The following is a 23,811-nucleotide window of genomic DNA, read 5'->3' as shown; positions in this document are numbered from 1 at the left end:
CAACAGCTACGCAGAGGTGCACTTGGTGTGTAGCAGCAGCATGCGGCTTTGACACTGGATAACTTGCCACGTGGTGATAGAAGTGTGCGTGGCACGGTATATTCGTGGCACGCGGCACGCACTTCGACAGGTTGTCCACTGAAATCGTGCAAACGAATATGTGCATATGCGAACACAACCAAGATGCAAGCAGGGGTGAAGTTAGAAAGAAAACTGATTAGGTTGGCGAAAGTAATTGGGTTACAATTTAAGTGAAATTTTAAAAGAACACACGTGTGGGTCCTTAAGTGCAAAAGAATTGAGCGTAAATGCGTGGTCAAAACGGTTTCTTCACGAAATAAAAAGATGCACATGCAATCTCACTGGTTTTACAAAAAAGTACGTCTTTAAAATTGGAATGTATAATAGCACTTCACAGTAGTTTATGTAATTAAGAAAGCCCCGATAGGCGTTTTAAGCAGAAATAAAGTTAACAGTAGGTATATGCAAACGTGGCTTAAGAGGTTAGAAATTTACGAGTTCACACACGATTGTCACACTTTGAAGAACTATTCTGAAAGTAAAACACAAATGAAGGCAATTAATACACAATAAGCACTCTTTTAAGAAGGGAATTCAATGTTCTTTAAGTTTAAAGTCAGTTGTCATGTAAGGTTAAGTAAAGGTCAATGCACTGAGTTTAGGAATGTTCAAGTTTTTAAATTTACGATGCAATTTTTGGATAAGGGATTTAAGTTAAGTTAAAGAAAAAGGTGTAGGAATAAACAAGGAAAGAAACAGGAAAGGAACGGGCACCCCTCACGGCACTTCCCTCGTTTCGCCGGCCGCCACGCGCTGCCGCCTTGTTGCTAGGCGCCGTCGTTCGTCGTTATTCCGATCCGGTCCCAGTCGCCGCTGCCGTCCCTCCTTGGTCTTCGGGCTGTACTTCTGGCGGCGATGGCTGGCGGTGATGGTCGCTGGCGATTTGCGTCGGCGTCGGCGTCGGCTCCAGGCCCACAGCGTCCCAATATGGCGGCTTTTGCTCAGGCACTGGAAAAATGCTTATAATATTCCGCGCGTGTCCTGTCACGGTCGCCAAATGTTAGCGCGTTATTACGCTATTTAAATAAAAGACAAGTGTTTAAAGAGGTACCATTATTTTAATGGTGTATTACAAGACGTTACTACAGGTTCTTTGTCTAGGACACGCGCGTTCAGTTCAGTGGTTAAGATGCAAGAGGTCGATGCTCGGGTCGCGGTGCACGTCGATGCGTCTCATATGCGAAACTTCGGCGCTGGCATCGCGCTCTCTGGTTGGCCGCCGTTCTGTCGTCTATGTTGGCAGATTGGAGCCGCATCTCCATCAATCATTGGTTGTAGAAAAACTAGCGGTGTTGCCACAGCGCTAACACTCTTTGACATGTGTATTATGCCTGTTCTAAATTACGGTGTCTAAACATGGTCAATCACCGAGAGCCAAAAGTCCAAATTGAAGATTTACTAGCGAGCAATGGAGTACAGCAGAATCCGAAACATTACACTGCGCTCCAAAACACGGATAACGGACGTAGGAGAAAATACCGCCGCCGCGCCGCTTGGCGGGTCACGTCTGCCGCATGCACCTGGATAGGTGGGCTACAGTATAGCCACCAAGTGGATACCGCAAGACGTGGACGTGGCAGGCCCAGATGGAAATGGTGGGACGATTTAGACACCTTCATCAGTAACTGGCCGGAAATAGCACAAGGACGGGACGGGAGTTGTGGAGATCAAGGGGAGAGGCGTTTGCTCAGCAGTAGGACACAATAACGGGCTAAGAAATATAAACATTTTAAAGCAAATATTTTTATAAATTATTTCGTCAAATATCTAAAGAAAAATAAGAACCCTTATATGATCACTTCTATGTCTACTTGTCGGTCCGTCAAATCATTTTCCTCGTGAATGCTTAAAGATAAAGAAAATTAATTTCAAATTCTGTGTTCCACAAATAAAATTTACTTTACTTTACTTTACTTTACTTTACTTTACTTTCCTTGATGTCCCTTTCCCAGATTACCTTTAAGATTTAAGACAATTCGTGGTCACAATAGGCACTCCTGAACTATTAAGTATGGGAGCGCGAGTGCTTATTTCAGATGAGTCCACGATTACAATGAGAACTAACTTTCGAGATTCGAGCGCTCGACATTAAAGGCATTCGATAATCGCATACGACAAATTTCACAAATATTGTCACATGAACTTGAAATATACATATTTATGACTTCACACTATCAGTAATAGACTTGCGGGCGCTTGTCACTGAGCAGGAGGAGATAACCATGGGTCTGGTCGTGCTCGGAAAAGGGGAAGGTGAAAGACCGCAGGGCCCCACCAACTAAATGGTCTGACCAAGTTAAGAAGGCCACCTCAGGCAAACTCCAGCAAGCGGTGATCGAAACCGATGGAGACAAATCACAGGAGCTGCAAAGCCAAGTGGTCACGATCCTCAGTAATGAGGGATTGACAAAGAAGAAGAAGAAAGTGTTAAGGTGACAGTCCATTTCTGACCGCAGCTGCACTACTGCTCCGACATTACTGCAGCGGCCTGATCGTGTCGGTGTTATTGTCAATTTCCATAGTAAAATCAATGACGGTACCGACTGCACGTAATATGGTAATTTTAACGTATTTCCGACCGCAGCTGCACTACTGCTCCGACATTACTGCAGCGGCCTGAATACGTCAGTGTTATTGTCAAATTCCATAGTAAAATGATGACAAGACCGACTGCACGTAGCATGGTGATTTTTAATGTTTGGTGTTGGTTTGGTGTACATACGACCGCAACTGCAAACCGCACGTCAAATCTTTACAGAAATGTCTTTGGTCACAGATATTAGTAGCTCTAAGCAAAGAGGATATAACCACTACAATATAAGGAGTTTATTACACCCGTGGATAAACAACCCCGCTAGTTTCTGTTTCGCGGTAGTTCCTCTGTATCTTGGCGTTGCTCTTATTATTTTTGTTTAATGTTTCCTGATAAATTCATTAAATAAACAGTTCTTTCCTTTTTTCGTAGTTTTCCGAGAACAGCTATAAGCTCGAAAGGGCAAGAACGATAGAGAGCCAAATATACGATTTACAAATTAAGATTTTCATGGTAGGCAATAAGTAGATAGTAGCTATGTATGTATGTATATATAAATTATTTACAAACTAATAATAGTGAAAAAACTGGAAAACTAGTTCGCCTTTGTATTAATGATGAGTGTTTTTTTCCTGTTTTGTGTTCATTTTTGTACAATAAAAAGTTTTACTACAACTACTACTAAATTACAGGACGCACTTATGTGTTAGAATAAGATCGATGTAGGTATGCTAACCATTATCGTACAATCATGTACACATAGCATAAAAATGTGACAACATAATATTTCTATGATGATTCTAATACTGAACGGAGTGGTCGTATGCAATTTCCTCTCTCTTTCCTCTTTCTCTCTTTTTCCAAATTTTGACTGAGAAAATGTTTCGAATGAAATAGCTTACTCTGTATCCTCTATATTTGTGTTAGGATACTACGAAACCACAGTAGATTACATTTTTTAGTGGCAACAATGGTCGCGCACTGTGCGGCTTAAGAGGAATTTCCTCCCGCGGGCGCTCCGGCTTTAGTATGAGCTCCCTGCCGAGGTTTTTCTGAAGGTCTACAGTAGGGGTTCTTGAAAAAAGAAGTGTACAGGTTTTTAAAGGGTCGGCAACGCGCATGTATCACTTCTGGAGTTGGAGGCGTGCTTAGGAGTTTCAGTGACGCTTATATTTAACAGGATTAATTACTGAATTCTCGCTGACAGTACCGTGGCACAGTGAATTTGGCGTGATAACATGTAAAAGTGTCGTAATATCATATTATATACACCGTGGGTTGGTAAAATCCGACAGATCTTAACCACGCATTCCTGAGGATCAAAAAATGTTTAGTAAAATTCGGAAAAAAAATGTTCTGTTTTTTTTAGCCGATTTAAAAGCCATTTTCTGCACACAGCACGTTATTTCTTTCTACATCTTGGCGAAAAAAAAAACATTACAACGAAGAAGTAAAGTTTTCTTAATAGATCAAAATTGCGAGTGTTCTTTTTAGTTGAGTAATGTTTGTCAGAAGGTATGACTAAACCAAGTCACATAGAGGCAGCGCCGCAGCGAAAAAGGCGTTTTTCACAAAGTTATAGCAGAAACAAATTTTCGCAAGAATTGCCATTATCTCTGAAAGAAGACCGATTACAGAAAATTTGTATGATATTTTAGCCTCTAAATGCGATTAAGAATACAACTTTAAAACTATCAGGTTTTACCAGCCCACGGTGTATAATATCGTGACACTTTCTCACTTTGTCATTTCAAAGCCATTTCTGAGATAAAAGAAGCAATAATTCAGTTGTATTACCTAGAAATACAAAAGGCAAAGTTGTTGTTTAACACCTCATGGTAGCATATGGATGCTCAAACGTAAGAAAAATTACAAAATTGAACCACAAGAGAAGCGACAGCGGTTTTAAAATAAAATTATATTGACAGTTGCGGGGACTTCAAGGCATGAGGGTTAAACAAACTTTGCTACAGAGCGCAACACGAATTTATTTTATCACACCATCACGAGGAAAATATTTATTATTCCAATTAATTTATTAAATATTCTTTCTATCAGCCCCTTGGCTAACGTAAATAGCTTTCTTCATAAAGGATTTCTTGTCTCGCCCATCAAGTTTTATATGGTCTAGTCATAAACTGTATCTGCCACGACCACGAGTGCCGTCGCCCATGGACACCTGCAACACAAGAGCGATTATAAGATTTAAATTTGTGCTTTAGTTTGAAATAGGAAACTGGACAATATTAAGTGTAAATTGCGTAATTATAGCTCTTACAAATCAAATTTATTCGTTTATTCTTTACTTTTAGGTAACTAATGAAAGATTGGTTTAATATGAAAACTCAGAAAGATAAATCTGTAATATTTTGCTAACACTGAACGACTGCATTGGAGAATTTATTTTGTCGCATCGCCATCTCCGAAACCCACGAATCCCTTTGCAAAAATAAAGTAAACCCGGGATAAAAGAGCCTACCTAGCTTTTTCAGGGGACGTTTATCGCAGACTTCTACATCCAGGCGGTACTAGGCCACCAAAAACGTGCAGACACCACCGGCTGGATTTGGCTGCATCACGTGATGCAAGTGGATCAAGTGCGCATACCGTATCCATCACGAGCAACATGAGTCCCGCTCTTGTCGGGTTGCTGTGTGCGGTGGTCACGCATTTAGTCAAGAGGATGGGGAAGATAATTTCAAAATGTTAACTTACCTTAAGTGAAGAAATATTTCTCCTCTGCATTCATTTAATTCGAGTAATTTGGTTGTATTTCTTCAATTTGAAGTTAAATTGTTATTCATTTAATCGGCAAACAAACGATCACCAACAATATCTGGTTTTTTAATAATATTGCGTAGCTGCCTTCGACTGAATGTGACTTTTGTAGAAAGGCAAACTGTTTTTCGTTTTCGTGTACAGTCAAGGTATTATATATCGGCACGGACAAACTGCCAAAAATATGTATACACGCCCTTATTGCCCATACATTAAGGTAGTGTGTACATATTTATGGCACTTAGTCCGTATCGATATTTAATACCTTGACTGTACCATGTAGCATTATCGTCACTTACTTCTTCTCGTAAAAAATACAAATAAGTAAATTAGTAATTTTATTTATACGTCTGACAGTGACATTATTCATTGACTTTGACAATCAACTGACGAACGCTGCCGCGACTGCACGCCGCAAACAGCAGCAGTCAGCCTCTGCAGTAATGTCGCAACGGTAGTGCAGCTGCAGTTGGAAATGGACTGTCACCTTTACTAAAAATCTAGACTCATTTAATGTTTAATACTCGTACTTCTAAATCATAACTATAAGCCAAAAACAAATTAGGTTTGATATGAAAAAGGTTTGTGTCCGAAAGTTAAGTATTCTTGGCACGATTTTTTATTTTATAATTAATATGTTAACTGACGCTCAATGCGGTTAGCACCCCTAATTTCTGGCCAGACACTGTGGGAACCTCGACGGGAAAAAAGAAGAGGAACCTGATGATGCTTTAAGATTACCCTTTCCAGCTTCTAAGGATTTTGAAACTAAATTATAGGTTTATACTCTTACCTATTGTAGAAAATATAATAATTCCCGCCGATATTTTTGCTCCGGTATTTTCTCAGCGTTGTTGTGTCGGATAGAAACAGTGGTAGATTTTAGCAATGATTCATTACAATTGAAGAATAAATGTATTTGTCTTTAATGAGCCCATGAACCTTCATGGCCTTTACTTAAACCATCCGATCCTGGAAAATAACTGTTTAATAATCCCGCCACGTGAAATGAATGTATTTTGATGTCTTAATGTAATATTGACCATCAGAAACTATAGGAAATATATTAACAAATATATATCTATGATATATAGCGACAAAATTATTGAAGTATCCAGGAAGAAATGTATATTAGTTAATAGGTATAATACTTACATTTTATGCACTTGCATAGAAATTGTCTTTGGCTCGTGAAGTAAATAACTTCAAAGAAATGCGCAACAAAGGAAGTGTTACACCAACCAACGTACCCTGTCGTAATACTCGTAACACAAGAATATCAGAGTACAATACATTATGTTGTTTTATCTCGTATCCAGGGGTTCTCGACACAATCTAAAATAACGAGACGCTATGTCAGCCGTAATAGACCACAAACGCAGGTTCTGTTCCTGCTGAAAATGTGCTTGGAATATAACCCTGTAATTTCACAATGTTTTATTTTATCTTTGTGACTCTATTTATGTATTTCTAGTCTGAAGCAAATAAAGATTTACATCTATTTTATGTCGGGTTCATGCTGTTTATATAACCGCAAAAACCTAGGCTCTACATTCTATCGGTCTTTCATGCTGTCCTCTTAAATGCGTTGTTATTTAATTACACTATTTTCCTTCGTTGTAATAAAAACAATGAAATAATAATTCGAATAATTTTCAACATTACCAAAAATAATCTGTTGTCCTACACTACTAGGTACTTACTTGGGACTAGAGACAGTAAACTTATTTTGCGTATGTCATAGTCATAGTGAAGTCAAGGCTTCATAAAAGCTTGCATTTTGCGCCAAACATTTAAATATTTTTTTAATCAGTTTCTGTTTATACTCCGATCACGCTAAGTTTGCACTGACTCAGCACTCTGGCCGTGATACTCCACAAAACTTGGCGGCCGACATAGCGTGGTTAGATTCTAACATCTATGTTAAAAAAAGAGAGTCATAAGTTTAAAAGTGGAATAACCACCACTTTTAAATTTATTCTAAGCTTAATAGCATCGTTCGCAGACGTTTCTGCTTGTTAAAAATTAAAGAGCGTCATGTTCTTAAACATTAGGGTTATAGTTATGTGCAACAAAATGAAGGTCAAAAGTTTAAATTTATCATTCCTGTATTTCTTATGAGTCCAAATCCAAAGTCAAAGTTCCTATGACCGCCTCCTTCAATGTCCATTCTTAGATGAGCTCGATGGTATCACGGCGGTTCTCTGAGCTGCAGACCTCGCTATGAGCTTAATAAAAGTAAAGTTATTCCGTTGAATCCTTATCATATAGACCTAGTGCTTAAGTCCTTTAGGCCAATTTCCTCCATTTTGAATATTTTCCGAAAAAGGAAACGACAGAAAACTTATATCTACTTAACTACCGAATTTGCTCACAAAATATCACGAAAATCGGTTAAGAAATGTGGCATGCAGCAGAGAAAATCCGGACATATAAAAGCATTGTTGCCCAAGCTGAAACGGATACCTTCGCTATCGCTCGGTCAATAAAGGATGACTCACGCTAGACCGGGCCGTGCCTGGGCCGAGGCGTCCGACACTTCATTTTCTATGACGCTATAACATAATTAATTATTATACAAATAAATTAAATAATTAGTAGCGGCGCACAAAGATCCTCACCAAAAAAGTAGTTTACGTAAGCTTCGACAAAAATAAAAATAAGGCATAGTCACCATTGTTTTCTTAACACTTACCTACTCACCCGGCACTTCGGCCATGCAAAGGTACGGCGCATGCCCTTATTTCAATTTGTTTAACCCTTGAGGGAGAAGGCGTGAGCGGTATCCTTTGCTTAAAAATACGATAACGCTAGATCCCTTTGAGATATTGAGATCAAATTTACTCTGTCGTGCATTAAGGATTTCCATCAACCGAGACGTGCACTCTGTTTGCTACTAAGTTATATGCAACTTATATGAAACGTTTGGCATTTCCTATAATACCTATTTATTTTTATTTTCTCTGTTCCAAATTATGTGGAACAACTGAGAACTGAACTAAATAGTAGAAGTGTTGAGTAGAATAAAAACTCGTTCGGTTAGCGATCGCAGATCGCCGCTAGTGAAATATAGGTTCTCCAGAGTACGCTATTTTAAAAACGAGTCAAGTCATTGCCTTTTATGGAACATCAAAATCTAATAGTCTATACGGTGTTGGTTTCAGTACGGATTAAAAGAAGACCCATGATAGAAAATCTTATAAGTAAGAACTATATAAACTAATTTGAGTATTATTAAAAGTATGAATGTAAGTTAAATATGCCTTTTCTGAAACCATACATTTTTGCTGAATTAAGAATCATGGTCATTCCATTTTTTCGTTCATCATTTTTAATGCAGAAATTACGGAAAAATGTATTAGATCCAACTATATCTGTGAATTAGTCATATACCTACATAGTTTTGAGACCTTCGTTGTAAAATTTGATTGCATGCATATTTTCAATGTAGCATGGCCGTAGAGATGGGTAGGGGTGAGTAAATACTGAGTATTTGAGCACCCGATAAATACCCGTATTTACTCATTTAGGCGGGTAAAAACGAATGCTAATAAAATACACCGTGGGCTTGTCAAATCTGACAGATTTTAACCTCGCATTCCTGAGGTCATATGAAGCAAAATAATTTATATGAGTTTTGGTCAATTTCGGCAAAAAAAATATTCTGTCAAAATTTTTTTTTTCGTTTTCTGCTATCGACACGTTTTTTTCAAAAAACTTTTGTATGACATTTTAATCTCTAAATGTAGTCAAGAATACACTTTTAAAATCTTTCGGGTCTTACCAGCCACACCGTAATAAAACGTGAGATTTTTTTTATTAACGTATAAGTATTAACAATATTATATTGAAGAGTGTTAAGGTATATTAACAATATTTACATAATAAAAAGCATATAGGACACAAATTTTTGAAAAAAAAAAAACATCAGTGAGAAGCAATTTGTTATAATGCGTAGTTAACAATTTTATTTTAAATAACAAAGTATTTACTTTTAAAATGTGGGATTTAAGTTCTAGCGATATTCTAGATAACTGTATGTATGCGTGTTTACGCTGCACTTACTCGTACGACCTAAAAGGTAATGTTTTTTTTCATAGAAAACTCAAAAATGGCTCAACCGATCATGCTCAACCGAAGTATTACTTTAGTACTCTATTCAACGGCTAATCTGCCTGCCAATATTTTTTCATATTTTTTTGAACTTTGGTTTGAAAGTTATGGAAGGATCAACATTATTTCTGCCTTTAGAAACGGGCTTTTTCCTAAAGTATTAACTTAAAAAAGTTTAGTCCAGTAGCGGCTTACAAAATACATATATATATATATATATATATATTATAGGACATTATTAGACAAATTGACTAAGTCCCACAGTAAGCTCAATAAGGCTGTGTTGAGGGTACTTAGACAACGATATATATAATTTATAAATACTTAAATACATAGAAAACACCCATGACAAAACACTCAGGAACAAATATCCATCTCATCACACGAATAAATACCCTTACCAGGATTTGAACCCGGGACCATCAGCTTCGTAGGCAGGGTCACTACCCACTAGGCCAAACCGGTCGTCAAAATATACTGAGTAAATACTCAGTCCCATCTCTAAGTATGGGTGTATTTACAGTTGAGTTTACCTATATTGGTGTGCAATAACTCTTTTGTCTTAGCTATAGCAGAGTGTCCACTGTGATTGCATGCTAACTACATATACATGCTCGCAAACTTATCTGCACGACCACTTTATTAGTGAGGTGAGGTTTGACTCGTTCGATGAGTCAGTCAGGATATTGTCTAGAATATCACGGATGGTTTAGTTTAGTTATGACAGCGTGTGTTTGCAGTGATGGTGTTGGGCGATGCGTGCGTGCGCGCGCTACACGGGGCCACGCTGCTGGCGCTGCTGGTGGGCCCGCTGGCGGCGCCGCGCCCGGAGCCGTGCGCCGGCAGTCCGCTATGCTCCTGCCGCGACAAGCACATGTCCTGTATCGCGGTGCCGCTACACCGCTTCCCAGGTACAGACTTAAATTAAACCAAATATTATAAAATTTGCCACTACCCAAAGTTTGTCTGGAAGAGACCGCAGATTGTGTAAATTGTGTTACATCTACTTTTAAGATTGTGATTTGTATCGTTTCTTTTATTGCGATGTGAAATAAAAAGTAATGTTTTGTATTGATATAAATTAACTAATGAAACCTCACTTCAAAAGGATATTTAAGCACTATTTTTGCTTTAAGTTCTTAGGCCACGAAATAGGGTTCCAAATTACTTAGGTCCATAAAGTTGAGCTCGTGAGCCGTACCCTATAACCGGATTTTGTGAAATGAATGTATGTATGTTCAGTCATGATATTATACAAGATAATTATAAAGTGCCGCATGTGTATAATTTGAGGGTGTCATTCATTTCGCATCGTATTATATTCAAAGCAATGTTTCGAATTAGTTAGCTATTTACTAATCATGTATGTACCAAATTCGTATTCACGATATGTATACCTTTACATGGGCAATACCAATGGCATTTTCATAAACGCGCTACCAACCTCAAGTAGCTATTAATCGTTTCTCTAATTCTATCATTTTAACTTTTGTATTTGTAAGAAAGGGGTGAAACATGAATGACCTGTCCTTGTTTCGTACAATAAAGGGTCTATCACTTACCTATTATAAAATTCCTTTTCAGAATGGCCTCAAATAGAGTTACAACACTTGGATATAAGCATGTCTAATCTGGAAGTCCTATCAGAAAGTGCACTGGATGGCCTAAAGCTTCAAACCCTAGTATTAGTAGCAAACAAATTACATAACATCGAACCACATGCATTTAGGTATGAATATGGTCCCTCATTGGATTGGCTACTTAAAAAAAAAACTCAAAAGTATACTAAAGATATTTTAACAACTGAACTTGCTTCTTTCCAGTTCCATGGCTGTTACACTTGCCTCTTTAGATCTCGGATACAACGATTTCACAGAAATACCGCAACAAGGCTTGAAAGATTTAAAAGTTTTAAATTGGATGAATCTGCAGAAGTAAGTCCAAACATTTAGATAGAGATTCCTTTAAATCTTTCTTCGTAGCGGGTAGATTTTTGAAATTTAAAATTTGTTTTAGCAACAACATAGCTCATGTCAATCCTGAAATTCGATGGCATCATTTAGAAGACACATTGACGAGTTTATCTTTGAGCAACAACCAAGTGCGCGCGCTACCGGCGCGCGCGATGAGCGCGCTGCGCCGCCTGCTGCAGCTGGACCTCGAGGGCAACCTGCTGCGTTCCATCAACCCGGACTCCTTGCCTCCCTCCCTAACCCTCATTAAGCTCTCCAATAACTTTTTACACAAATTTTCCTGTGATTTAGTTTATAATCTCCCTAGGCTACAAGGTGTACAATTACGACATAATTTTATTAACTTTGACCACAATTCCACTTGTTCGAACAATAAAACCAAAAGAATAGAGAAACTAGATTTGAGTAATAATAAATTAAATGACTCTGTCGATATACTTATACTCCAAGAAATCCAAATTAGGCAAATTATTTTAGATCTCAACGAACTAACAATAGTTCCTAAGTTAGTTTACGCTAAGAATCGTGTAGAGAGATTGTCTATCTCGTACAATAACCTTAAATATATTTACAATGACGTATTTTTATCATTGAAAAACTCATTGGAGCACTTAGAAGTGGAGCACAACAAATTGTCGCACTTGCCGGACAGCCTGGCGCAGGTCGCGCGGCTCCGCCATTTATCTCTGGCGTACAACCAGTTGGAGGAGTCGCCGCCCCTCCCCAGCCGCCTCCAGACGCTTTCTCTGGCTGGCAACTTTTTAACTGCCATGCCCTCTTCGCTTCAAACACTCGAACCGGGTTCCATTCGTTACCTCGATTTAAGCTATAACAGGATATCTAATTTGATGCCCGACGAATTCCGGGACTGGGCTTTTGCTCTAGCGACTATCAATTTGAGAGGAAACAGGATTGCACAGATTTATAAGAACGTTTTCCCAGCTAGTATGCCAGTAAAAGAAATTAATTTGAGTTTCAACGACTTGTACTATGTTCATCCGCAATCTTTTTCAAATGTTACTAGCTCCTTGCATGTTTTAGAATCATCTTCCACGCTATTTAGTGGCTATTTTCCGTTTGAAATAGACGAGGGTCTAGTAAACTTAAGTTGGCTTTCTTTTGACAATAATGATTTTCACATACTGAGATTAACAGACATAGCGTTACTACCGTATTTAAAGTATTTGAATCTAGACTATAACAGGATCGTAGACATAGTTATCGACGAAAGTCATAAAAATGTCACCTTAGCTCTAAACAGTATAAGAATTTCCTATAATTTTATAAGTTCAATACGATGCCGAACATTTACGAACATGCCTGACTTGAGAAACTTAGATTTATCTTATAACCGAATCAATAACTTAACTAAGCACAGTTTCACCAACTTACCAAACTTGAGATATTTATCTCTGGCTGGGAACATAATCGATTCGGTGGAGCCGGAAACCTTTGCTAATTTGCCGAAACTAGAAATATTAGAGCTCCAAGGTAATAACTTCACGTACTTTCCGCTTGATGCATTTTTCAACGTTTCTCATGCCGATATTACGTTTACGTTAAATGTCAGTAGAAATAATATTAGAAGCATAGATGGCGATTCCACAGTTTCCGTAAATATATTCGACTGTTCACACAATGATTTGCATGAAGTGCCAAATAATATCTTCCTTGTATTTGAGTCCACAATACGACAAATTATTCTTTCGCATAATAAAATTATGCATATTTCGAGTGAAGCATTTGGCCAAGCTTCTCATTTGGAGATACTAGATTTGCATAAGAACAATATAAACTCAATTAAACGAAAGTCTTTTAGTGATTTGTTTTCGTTACAAATTTTAGACCTTTCTCATAATGCAATTTCCCAGCTAACAGTGGAGCAATTTAGCAATTTAAATAGATTAAGATACCTGAAAATGGACCATAATAACTTAAGACTTCTTCCTAGAGACGTATTTAAGAATACTATGATCGAACATCTAGATCTCAGTGTCAACGAGATTTCAATATGCCCGAGCACTGCTCTCTCTCAGATTGGCTTCACTCTCAGGTATCTAGATTTATCTTACAACCGAATAGAATATTTAGATAGTAACATATTTCGCAACACACAGTTTCTATTAAGTTTGAACTTAGGTCACAATTTACTTACAGTTTTATCCGATAACACTTTTTCCTGTCTCGGAGGTTTGAGTCAGCTCGACTTAAGCTTTAATTCCATAAAAGCAAACTTTAAAGAGTTGTTCCACAACCTCCCCAACTTGCGGCATTTGAATCTTGCAAATATAAGTTTGAAATCAGTGCCTTATTTACCATTGACGAACTTAACAAGTCTCAATTTAACTTCAAATTTAATTAACAGCTTTAAGGAGACTGACGTTAAACGGCTAGTGAATCTTCGCCATTTAGACATTAGCCATAATCGTCTTACCTCTCTGGTGCCAAAGATGTGGTCGCACTTAAATAATTTAAATATTCTTGATATTTCATTTAACCCTGTTATAAAAATCTCGCCAAATAGTTTTAAATGGTTGAGCAACTTATCTCATTTAAATTTGAACGGTCTCAAGCATTTAGATATAGTTGACCAAGATTCCTTCCGCCCCTTAATATCTCTACGGTCCCTGAGCATACAGACGTGGTCCACCATAAACCATTCTACTTTTCGAATCTCTAATATTACTTCGGCCCTTCCTTCCCTTTACAAGTTGATTATACACTGGACTGATGATGTAATGGACGATCAGCTGCATGGAATAGACGCAAGGAATATTCGTTACTTGGAAATTCGAGGATCGAAGTTGCGTAAAATATCAGACGAAGCCTTCGAGCCATTTTCAAGAAGTCAAGAGATGTTTATTAGGATAACAGCCACCTCCCTGGCGAAGTTGCCGACGGCGCTGATGCGGCACCTCGGACAGGTGCCTCAGCTGGGCCTTGACTTGAGCTATAACCAGCTCAACACACTAAATCCGGCCATTTTCTACCCGAACTTTACAAGCTGGAGTCACGTGGCGACTAAACTTTTATCAGGTAAGAGGTGGTATATAAGAACTAAAGGTGACAACTGCACGCTTTGTGACAACCGCAGCTGCATTGCATGTTGCGGCATTCCTGTTGCCGCGTACCACTATCAATTTCCTTCACAGCGCCCAGGTCAAAGCCGCAGCAGTCATGCCGCAACAGCAGCTGCAGTCACCAACCGAATTTCATCTTGATGCTTGTAAGTTTCCTAAGTATGTTTGCTTAGTATTCGTACATCGCTTCGCTTTAAGGCTTTTGGAAAAACGAATACAATTCAAATGTAAGTTTACACACAAGCACACACACACACACACAAACACACAGAAATAAATAAGCTTACTCGTAGAGTGCTCATTTCATATATAGACGAAAACTCGTTTATAATAAGTTTTGATCGAGCTTTGCGAACACTTATTTGTAATAAGATTTAAATTTAATAAATATTAAGTTTTATGTGAGTTTTAAACTTATGCGTTTCACCATACCTCCAATAAACTTATTATTTATTAGGCAAGGAAACTGATGTAGGAGGTTAACACTCTAAGCTTACTTATTTCTCTAAGTATGCATAATCGTATATAACTGCCATTGAATTTGAAATTTGAGCCACTAATTGCGGGTTATTAATTCTGCTACCTATAATTATGACTAAATTCTGTTCGATATTACTTAGTCGCGACTTGCCTAAAATAATATTATTCAAATGTTACCGATTTTTGGTCGCACATCTATTTCTGACTTTAATGTCACGCTTATTTTGCTTGGAGGAACCTATATAGTTAGATTATTCACAAAATTTTAATATTCGTTTTCTGCAAAATGGATTCATGGAAGCGTATCTGGAAAAGAAATTGTAAACAAAGAGAGGGGAAAAAGCGTTTCGAGTAAACGTCGAAAATCCTTATAGAGTTGCGTGCTCTTAAAGGAAAAACATGGGAATCTTTATAAGATCACTCATGTGTCCGACCTTCTCCCTTTACCGTCCTATTTTATTTGATACCTATTGCTATACGTACCCACTTTGAATTCAAAAGCATATTGCGAGACAAACACGTTTTGTAACGCTTTTGGCACAATTTTTACTATTCGATGGTGCTTCTCAAGAAGTGCCAAAATATAATGCATTGCCTTCCAAAGCTTTCGAAATGAAGCCTAATTTTGATAGCCTAAAAATATCAAAAACTATCTTATCGGGTAGCAAGATTTGATCAAACTATTAGTAAGTAGGTAGTTTTGGTGCCCATACAGACTGGGCAAATAAAAGTACTTTATTTTTTTAAATGAAGTATTTCCATAAATATTATTTAGGGTTGGTAATTACAAATTACAAATGGAAAATAATGTCTAATGGCCACCTTTAGCTGCATGGCAGATGTGAACTCTTTTCATCGCGTCTTTCATATTTTCGTAATTTTCCGGCGTTATCTCTGTTTTTAATCGTTTAACTGTTGAAGTTTTATCGGCATGTTAGCATAGACACGTTCTTTTAGATAGCTCCACAGTAAAAAGGCTAGATCTTGGGATCTTGGTAGCCAATTACGGTGATTACCGTTTATTGAAATTGTTTCCGCAGTACAAAATTGGGGTAAGCAGAATGTTTAGATAATTAAAACACGTTGCTCAAACGAAAAACGATCTATAATAAGTTTGCCGTATCTATAAAAAATAATTATCATGCAACAACTGTCAAGTTTGGCGCCAAAATAAAAAGTTGTATAGGTCCAAGTTGCCCATCCTGTATTTTTAAGCTATTGCATAGCTTCTATCGCGGGCCTTGAGCGCGGGGACCGAATCCAGAAATTCCGTAACGAAAAAACCTCACGCTCCCCACTCCGACGGGCACGAAGGTGTGGCTTGAAGGCCGTGCATCGTCTAACGTCGTTTCAGTTCGGCAGTCTTCGACACGGCGTTGTGTGCGTGCGATTAGACGTATGGTACGACTCTACGAAACTCGCACGAATCGAGACGAGCTGCTCCGAAATCGGACGAATACATAAGCAGCTGTTTATGAGAAAGTATATAGGTGTATATGTATTTACATAGAAATAGGATAGTATAGAACGACTGTCAAACTTGGAAAGTGTGACCAAAAATGAAAGGCAAGTGTGTGCGTAAATTGTCTATGTGCGAACAAAAATAGTGATGTCATGTTACAACATATTAATAATCTATCGATGTTTAACTGCTTTATCGACTACTTTTTCAAATGTGTTTGAAAAAGTTGAAAATGATAAAGTTGAAGTTGTTTGAAAATGTGTTCGCAAAGAGTTGACTTACCAAAGAAAATTTGAATTTCGCCCCTTTTCCTGCTGACAACTTGGGTTGGATGTGTATACGCTGTGTACAAGTATACGTTGTCTTGTACTTTTTATGCTGTTAATTTGATAAAATATCGTTACGAAAATTTCGCTAGAATTATCATAATTACCTGTGAAATGAGTATTTTCCTGGGTTTTTTGGCCCTGAAATACTACAACCCGGCACACAACATGACACCATCGTCACTAAATTACTTAATGTATAATTTTCTTTTTGATTCGCTTATATTTTTCACGTTAAAAAATACGGCAATATGATTTTGGCGGGTGCGTCCTATAATATATACGTACTTTTGGAATAATTTCAGTTTACAAACGTTAAAAATGTATACTAATCTTATGTATAATAAAGTAAACGTATACTTTCAATTAGTATAACATAAAAATAATATAACATACGACATACATATGGCTGTTTGGTATAATATACATATAAGTTAAGCTCATTTCATATAACTGTCATAATGTATACATATTAAAATATAAATATCATCTTATATAATTAAGTAGTAAAATTAGTAGGATGACCTAGAATTTCAACCTCATAGAACACACTACTAGAAAAAAAACGGCTAAAAGTGGGTTAGGTTAGGTTAGAACTGTGACCCCCTAGATAAATAAATTGTTTCCAGAATAGGTAGCAGGTTAGGTTAGAACTCTAAGGCTTCGGAAAAAGAAACTGTTAACAGAAAAGTGGGTTAGGTTAGGTTAGAACTGTGACCCTCTAGATAAAGAAATTAGCACCAGAATTACCACAGAAAAAAGCTGCAATCTGTAATAGATAAATACGGAGCAAACTACGTTGAAATATAAATTTGCATAGTATAGATGTTTCAAATACATTGCTCATTTCATAATAATTTAAAAACTGTATCTGTTCATTAACTAACACACAAAAATATATTTAAATAATGTAATTTCGGTAGTGAGGAAAAAAAAAAACAATCGATTATGCAATGAAAAGTACATTATATTTGGCAAAAATACATGCAGTTGACCAAAAAAAACGTGTCGTTATTTTATTGTTTTTTTAAACTTAAATTAGATGCGATTGCTTTAAGATATTCACATTCGGAATACTCAGGTTTCCGTTTTATCACATTATTAATACGCGCTTGTTGTTGCTCGTGTATTTTCTTACGCTTGACGGATGGCTCGCCGTTTTTCAGTTTTTCTATATCGGCCAAAACCTTTATGCTCTCATGCAGGAGTTCTGCAGCCACATGATAAAAACCGGGCTGCACCTTATCGATTATTTGGTTAAATCTGTGGTGCCACGATTCGGCACTGTTTTGAGTTCGCGGTAAGCCACGTGATTCCAAAGTAGAAACACTCCATAGAGTCGGAGGAAATATTGGCTGATTTGAAACATAATCCTTACCAAAATCACCAATTATATTTTCAGCTTCAGGCGAGCACTGTTTTTTAAGCATTTTAAAGTATTTTGGAATTTCATCGGGTTCCAAAAAAGCCAAAGCTAGAAGACATTTCATCTCAATAGAAAATTGTTTATCAATACCGTATAAAGTTGATTTACCATCTCGTTGGATTCGTCTATTGATGATTTGCCCCAAATGGAAAAAACATCCGTTTATTTGGACATGATCAAAATAATACTTCACGCTCTGTATTGCGGCCATTTCGAAGTCCATTATTACATGTTTAACGTTTATTTCAATATCGTTTTCTTGACAGTATTCAATAATAGCTTCAAACATTTTGATGTAAGTCGCTTTGTCTTTGTGACTACAAAATGTGTATACCAAAGGATATGTTTGTCTATTGTCCTCGAAAATATTTCCATGAATGACGTACAGTTGCTGGAATACTCCTGCCACAGAAAAGGTGCCGTCCATAATCCATAGAGCAGATCTCCCTAAATATCTCATCATACATAAAGATGACAGTATTATAATTCTCTTACGCTCAGTAATAAATTTATCGGCAATAACAAAACTTGCATTCTGTAATTGCAATATGTCTTCATGCAAAGTGAAGAAGATATCTTTTGGTTCAATTAAAGTTGGTTTCCCTTTTTGCTTCTCTCTATACGCAATTTGCCGTAAAGATGATGTGGAAGGCAATTGTGAAAGTGTAGTACAGTCGTAGTTCCTTTTACAGTTTTGTAAAATACGACAAGTTTTCCGATCGGAATGGCTTCTTGATTCATTTTTTATGTCCTCAATAATGTTTGAAATTTCCAGCTTAAATGGGTTTGGGTCATGATTGTGGTTGTCATCTACCTTTTTAACTATATGAAGATCACTTTCGCCGTTTGTAACTGTGATGGCTCGAGCCTTACACTGCTCCCTATGCCTCAATTCACAAATCCAGTAATATTTACTATCTACTTGTCGATTCTTGCAATAACTATAGCCATTTATAAACAATTTTATCCCTCCCTTAGCACTTTTAAATGTTTCACATTTGTACGATTCCATTATAAACTTAACTCCACTTAATTGCGTTCTAATCACTACAAACTCAAAGTAAATAGTAATAAATTTAAGATTATTTTATTCTTACCCACATCTATTGCAATACCAGTTTAGAAAAATAAAGGTGCAACTATGCACGCTATCTGCGTAATTGCACCTAACAAATAGTAGGCGCTTATTTTTAATGTATGATATTTGTTTTGTATGTTATATTATTTCAACGTTATACCTTTCTAATGTTATCGTAAACAATGATATATGTAGTGTTTATTATACAATTTACAATTATAGAATTCGTTGTTATACATATTGCATGTTATTGCAATTGAATGTTATTCCGATCAAAAATATACAAATTGAATTTATACATTCAGAGTGATATATTATAGGTTTGTATACGTTCTATTACTTACCCGATTTTGGCCGCCTCGGCCGCCTTCGAACTCAAAATTGGTTACGTTTTCTCATATGTAGTCTGCCTCTTTTGCACTTATGGCTTGTTCATATACGTCATGGCTTCCCTTTCGCACACTTCATCTGTCTGTCAAGCGAAGCGACTGACATGTCTCTGGGTATTTATGTACAACAGTGAATAGCTGTACTTGTAAAATTTGTGTATAAAGTGTTTTGAATATGAATGAACAAAGTGCATTTATTATTAATGAAGAAAGTCACGAAAAAATAGTGAAAGAAAATGAGTGAGTACTCTATATACATACATTTTATTATTATCACAAATGCAGTATTAATTTTGAATTGAAAATATAATACTGCTATAAAGATAACCTAAATTTTTGATATTAAAATGAGCGATATTAAAAGTAGCCCTCTTTTATACACACAAACACACACACGCGTATAGTTTAAATTCTCAATTTAGATTCTCAATATGTATATATATATATATATATATATATATATATATATAAATTCATTCTTCATTATGTATATAACAGAAACCATCAAACCAAGCACGTGTACTATTCAGTACCTTTGTTTTTGGTGTATAGATAATGCACATGAATGCCGCGCAGAGAAAGTATATATGATATTATATCTATATAAATGTACATCGCGCGAAATTCGATAATCACTTCTCAATATTGTTATTTTATTATAAATGAATAATTTTGTTTTGGTGTGTCATTACACTATTTATACCTAATTATTTATACCTATTATTTATACCTAGATATTTTCGTTTTATAGAGAAGAAAAGCGTAAAGAGCTAAAAAGAAAAAAAAACTAATGCACGTCAAAGGGCATATTATCAGCGTCAGAAAGATTTGAAGAAAAATGAAGAAATAATAAAAACAGTACCAAAATCAAATGCTGAACGTCAAAGGAAATTTCGTCAACATAATGCAGAAAAATCTTACATGGATATGTAATTTGATTTAATAATAATATTTTTTATTTATTTATTTAAAAATAAATTGTAATATATGCTTCAATAATATTTAATTTAACGAATTCATCATTTTTTTAACAGAAAAAGACGAAAATTGTGCAGTAATGAAGAGAATATCGTGCGATGTAGCGCTGTTGAAAATATAGAAAATGTAACGCTACAAGAAAATCAATTTCAAAGCCAACAACTTCATATTTATGAACAGCGTAATGAATGCATTACTCCCGAAGTTATTCTACACAGAAACACAGGAATTCCTGGCGATTGTAATTGTCTATTCCACTCGCTCATAAGTGTTTTGCAACTTCAAATTGAGAGTTGTGACTTGAGAAATCAGTTACGCGATTCACCCTATTTAAACTCCTGCCACAATCCGCAAGAAGCATATAACATTCTATCAAGCAGTAATGATTACGGAGATTTGGATTGTTTGTACTTATTCTCTAACATGCACAATCAAAATATTTGTGTACATTATTGTTTTTACAACATAACTATTCGTTGTAGTTCCGTGGTATAATAAAACCCACATGTATTGTAAAATAATAAAAATATTTTAAACAATATTAACTTTTTATTTATTTAATAAAAGAAAAATTTGTTTTCTTATCGGTCACCATGCTCAAAAAGTGTAACTTGAATTAATATCAAAGCAAAAGAAATACTGCATAAATAAAATAAATAAATAATTATAATTGCATAAGTTGATACAAAATGTTATGCAATAGCTTTACCGCGGCAGTCCTCGAGTGCCACACGTCTTTTTTTTATTAATTTTTAGATTACAACTTAAATTTATTGATAGTTAAATTGTATGTTATTTAGATTACATATATGATTGTTTGACATGTAATGTACATTGATTTATAGTTAATAAATTTAATTGAATTAGTAGGAAATTTCATCAAATATTCATGATGTTATAAAAAACCGGCCAAGTGCGAGTCGCTCTCGCGAACCAAGGGTTCTGTACCATTATCTATAAAAACGGCAAAAAAAAACACGTTTGTTTTATGGGAGCCCCCCTATATACAGGGTGGAATATTTCTATGGACTGGGCTGATTTGAAGGGATAGTATTATCGAAGTGATCTACAATCGACTTATTATAATCGTAAAGATGGCTTAAAAAGTAAAACAAAATCATTAAAATGGAATATATTAATAACAGAGGTAGCTCTACTACAACAAAGTTATTTACATTTTAATTTGACACGTCATTTAATTTACATTCGACGTAAATCAACCAACGTTATTGATGGTGTCCTGTATGACGATATGGGTATGGATTTTGTCTGCGTAGACGTGCTAGCTACTTACCCCTGTTCTACATTCCGTTTCGCATGAACAAATTTTCTTTACTCCAAATATGTAGTTAATGCATTTGATTTGAGGAACTCGCCATCATCTGGTATTCTTTGAAAAAGCCACCGCCGGCGTCTGTGGGCTGCGGGTAGCAAAGCCTGAACTCTTTGAATTTTGAAAGGATGATGACCGGCACGTTTGTGTCATTGAGTTTGTTTATTACATGCCGACGGTTAAAATGTCTTATTTAGATAACTAAAAAATACTTAGTCTTGATGACGTCATCGGATCTACTTGCTATGGTTGAAACATATACATTTTTGCAGTAACTTTTAACAAGTTATATCTCACAAACAGATATTAACGTAGTTACCTGGTGAAAAATAAAGCACGGGGCCTGAATAATACCCCGTTTCCATAGAAGTCCCTCGTTCTGTTCCACCCGGTATATATTTTATTCTGTTTTTTTTTTTGTTGTATTTGTGCTTATAGCGGCAACAGAAATATAGTCTGTGAAAATTTCAACTGTCTAACTATCTCGGTTCTGGAGATACAGCCTAGTGACAGACGGACAGACAGGCAGCGGAGTCTTAGTAATAGGGTGCCGTTCTACCCTTTGGTATAATACAACGTCCTATATAGGCTGAATATTACTATCTGACGAGGTTGGCATACTTATGGCCAACTCAAAATCTAATGGGAAATTACCCAATTTTAATCACCAAACTTCGCCTTATAGATATTGATTACTTGCCGCGGACGTTCCAAATCTATATACATATATATAAAGCGACAATAATTGTTTGTTCCCAGGAGGCTTGATTCTGACGGGTAACCCACTGCGTTGCGAGTGCGAGCTGGCGTGGCTGGGGGCGTGGCTGCGGCGATGGCTGCAGGAGAACGAGGCGGGCGCGGAGCTGCGACGAGCCGTGCGTGGCGCCACCTGCAAAGATCAGCTCGGCCGCCGCGTGCCGCTGCTGCAACTGCGCGCAGACGAGGCCGAGTGTCACGCCAGCGCTCTTTCCAGTGACGCGCAGCCAAAATACACACACGCATCCTTCATCCTCGCTTTACTCTGGACTCTCATCTTCAGATGATGGTGTCCTAATTAGTCATAGTTTAGAACTGTACATAGAGTTTTATCACAATTTTAAATAAAGTTTGCATTTTGACAGACTGTAGTTCAATTAAACTTTTGTAAGTACCACTATACGAATTAGCAGTAATTTTAGGTCAAGATGTAGATATTACAGTTTTATCTAAATGTAGAATTTACTAGTTATTGTCAACGTCTACAAACTAAGAGAATAGTGATATATTAATTCCCGAAGGGTACTAACTAGAATTGTTTTGTTACACATTTGCAAAGAGGTAAACTTAGCAACTTGATTTTGTATATTGAATTATTTGCAAGATATGTATTATATTTGCTACTATTATGTTTTTATTATGTAACTTTGCCCTGTTAGGAATTGTAAATATGTACAGAGTAAATATTTTTCCAAAATACACCGGTTTTTCCTTGTCGCGCCGATGGAAGCCAATCGGGGTGATTTGACAAAGGCGTCAGCTAGGCCTGACGCAAAATTCAAGAAATGTTTTATCACTCCCTTAATAAATTCACAAAACTCCGTTTGGCTAAAGTGGGGCTTTGTGCTTTCAACTGTATATTATGATTCTCATTGTGATTTTAGCCCCAGACGTTTCCCGGGCATCGTGCTTAATCCCCGTACCAGAGCTCAAAGCAAATTGCTTCGCTTTATTCTATTCCTGTCGATTTTGCTGTCGACTTTATTCGATACTAATATAGTTCGGTACGAGGGACCTGTTTCCGA

The 23,811-nt window shown here is 36.6% G+C and overlaps 1 protein-coding gene and 1 pseudogene across 2 annotated transcripts in view; both read left to right on the top strand.

Moving 5' to 3' along the window:
* LOC133522152 (chaoptin-like) overlaps positions 1-23,483 on the top strand; it is a 49,920-nt gene extending 26,437 nt beyond the window's left edge. Inside the window, exons 2-6 of one of the 2 annotated variants that reach the window (XM_061857378.1) lie at positions 10,246-10,416; positions 11,090-11,234; positions 11,329-11,439; positions 11,522-14,514; positions 22,790-23,483. In XM_061857378.1, coding sequence (XP_061713362.1) covers positions 10,248-10,416; positions 11,090-11,234; positions 11,329-11,439; positions 11,522-14,514; positions 22,790-23,073 — 3,702 coding nt within the window. In that variant the 5' untranslated portion in view covers positions 10,246-10,247 and the 3' untranslated portion in view covers positions 23,074-23,483. The remainder of the gene's footprint in view (positions 1-10,245; positions 10,417-11,089; positions 11,235-11,328; positions 11,440-11,521; positions 14,515-22,789) is intronic. The other variant, XM_061857379.1, reaches the window with a different exon arrangement.
* Positions 19,683-20,680, top strand: LOC133522153 (uncharacterized; annotated as a pseudogene).
* Positions 23,484-23,811: the final 328 nt, after the last annotated feature.

Source organism: Cydia pomonella, chromosome 10, assembly GCF_033807575.1.
Source record: "Cydia pomonella isolate Wapato2018A chromosome 10, ilCydPomo1, whole genome shotgun sequence".
Classification (NCBI taxonomy): domain Eukaryota; kingdom Metazoa; phylum Arthropoda; class Insecta; order Lepidoptera; family Tortricidae; genus Cydia; species Cydia pomonella.
This window is presented reverse-complemented; position numbering and strand designations above follow the sequence as displayed.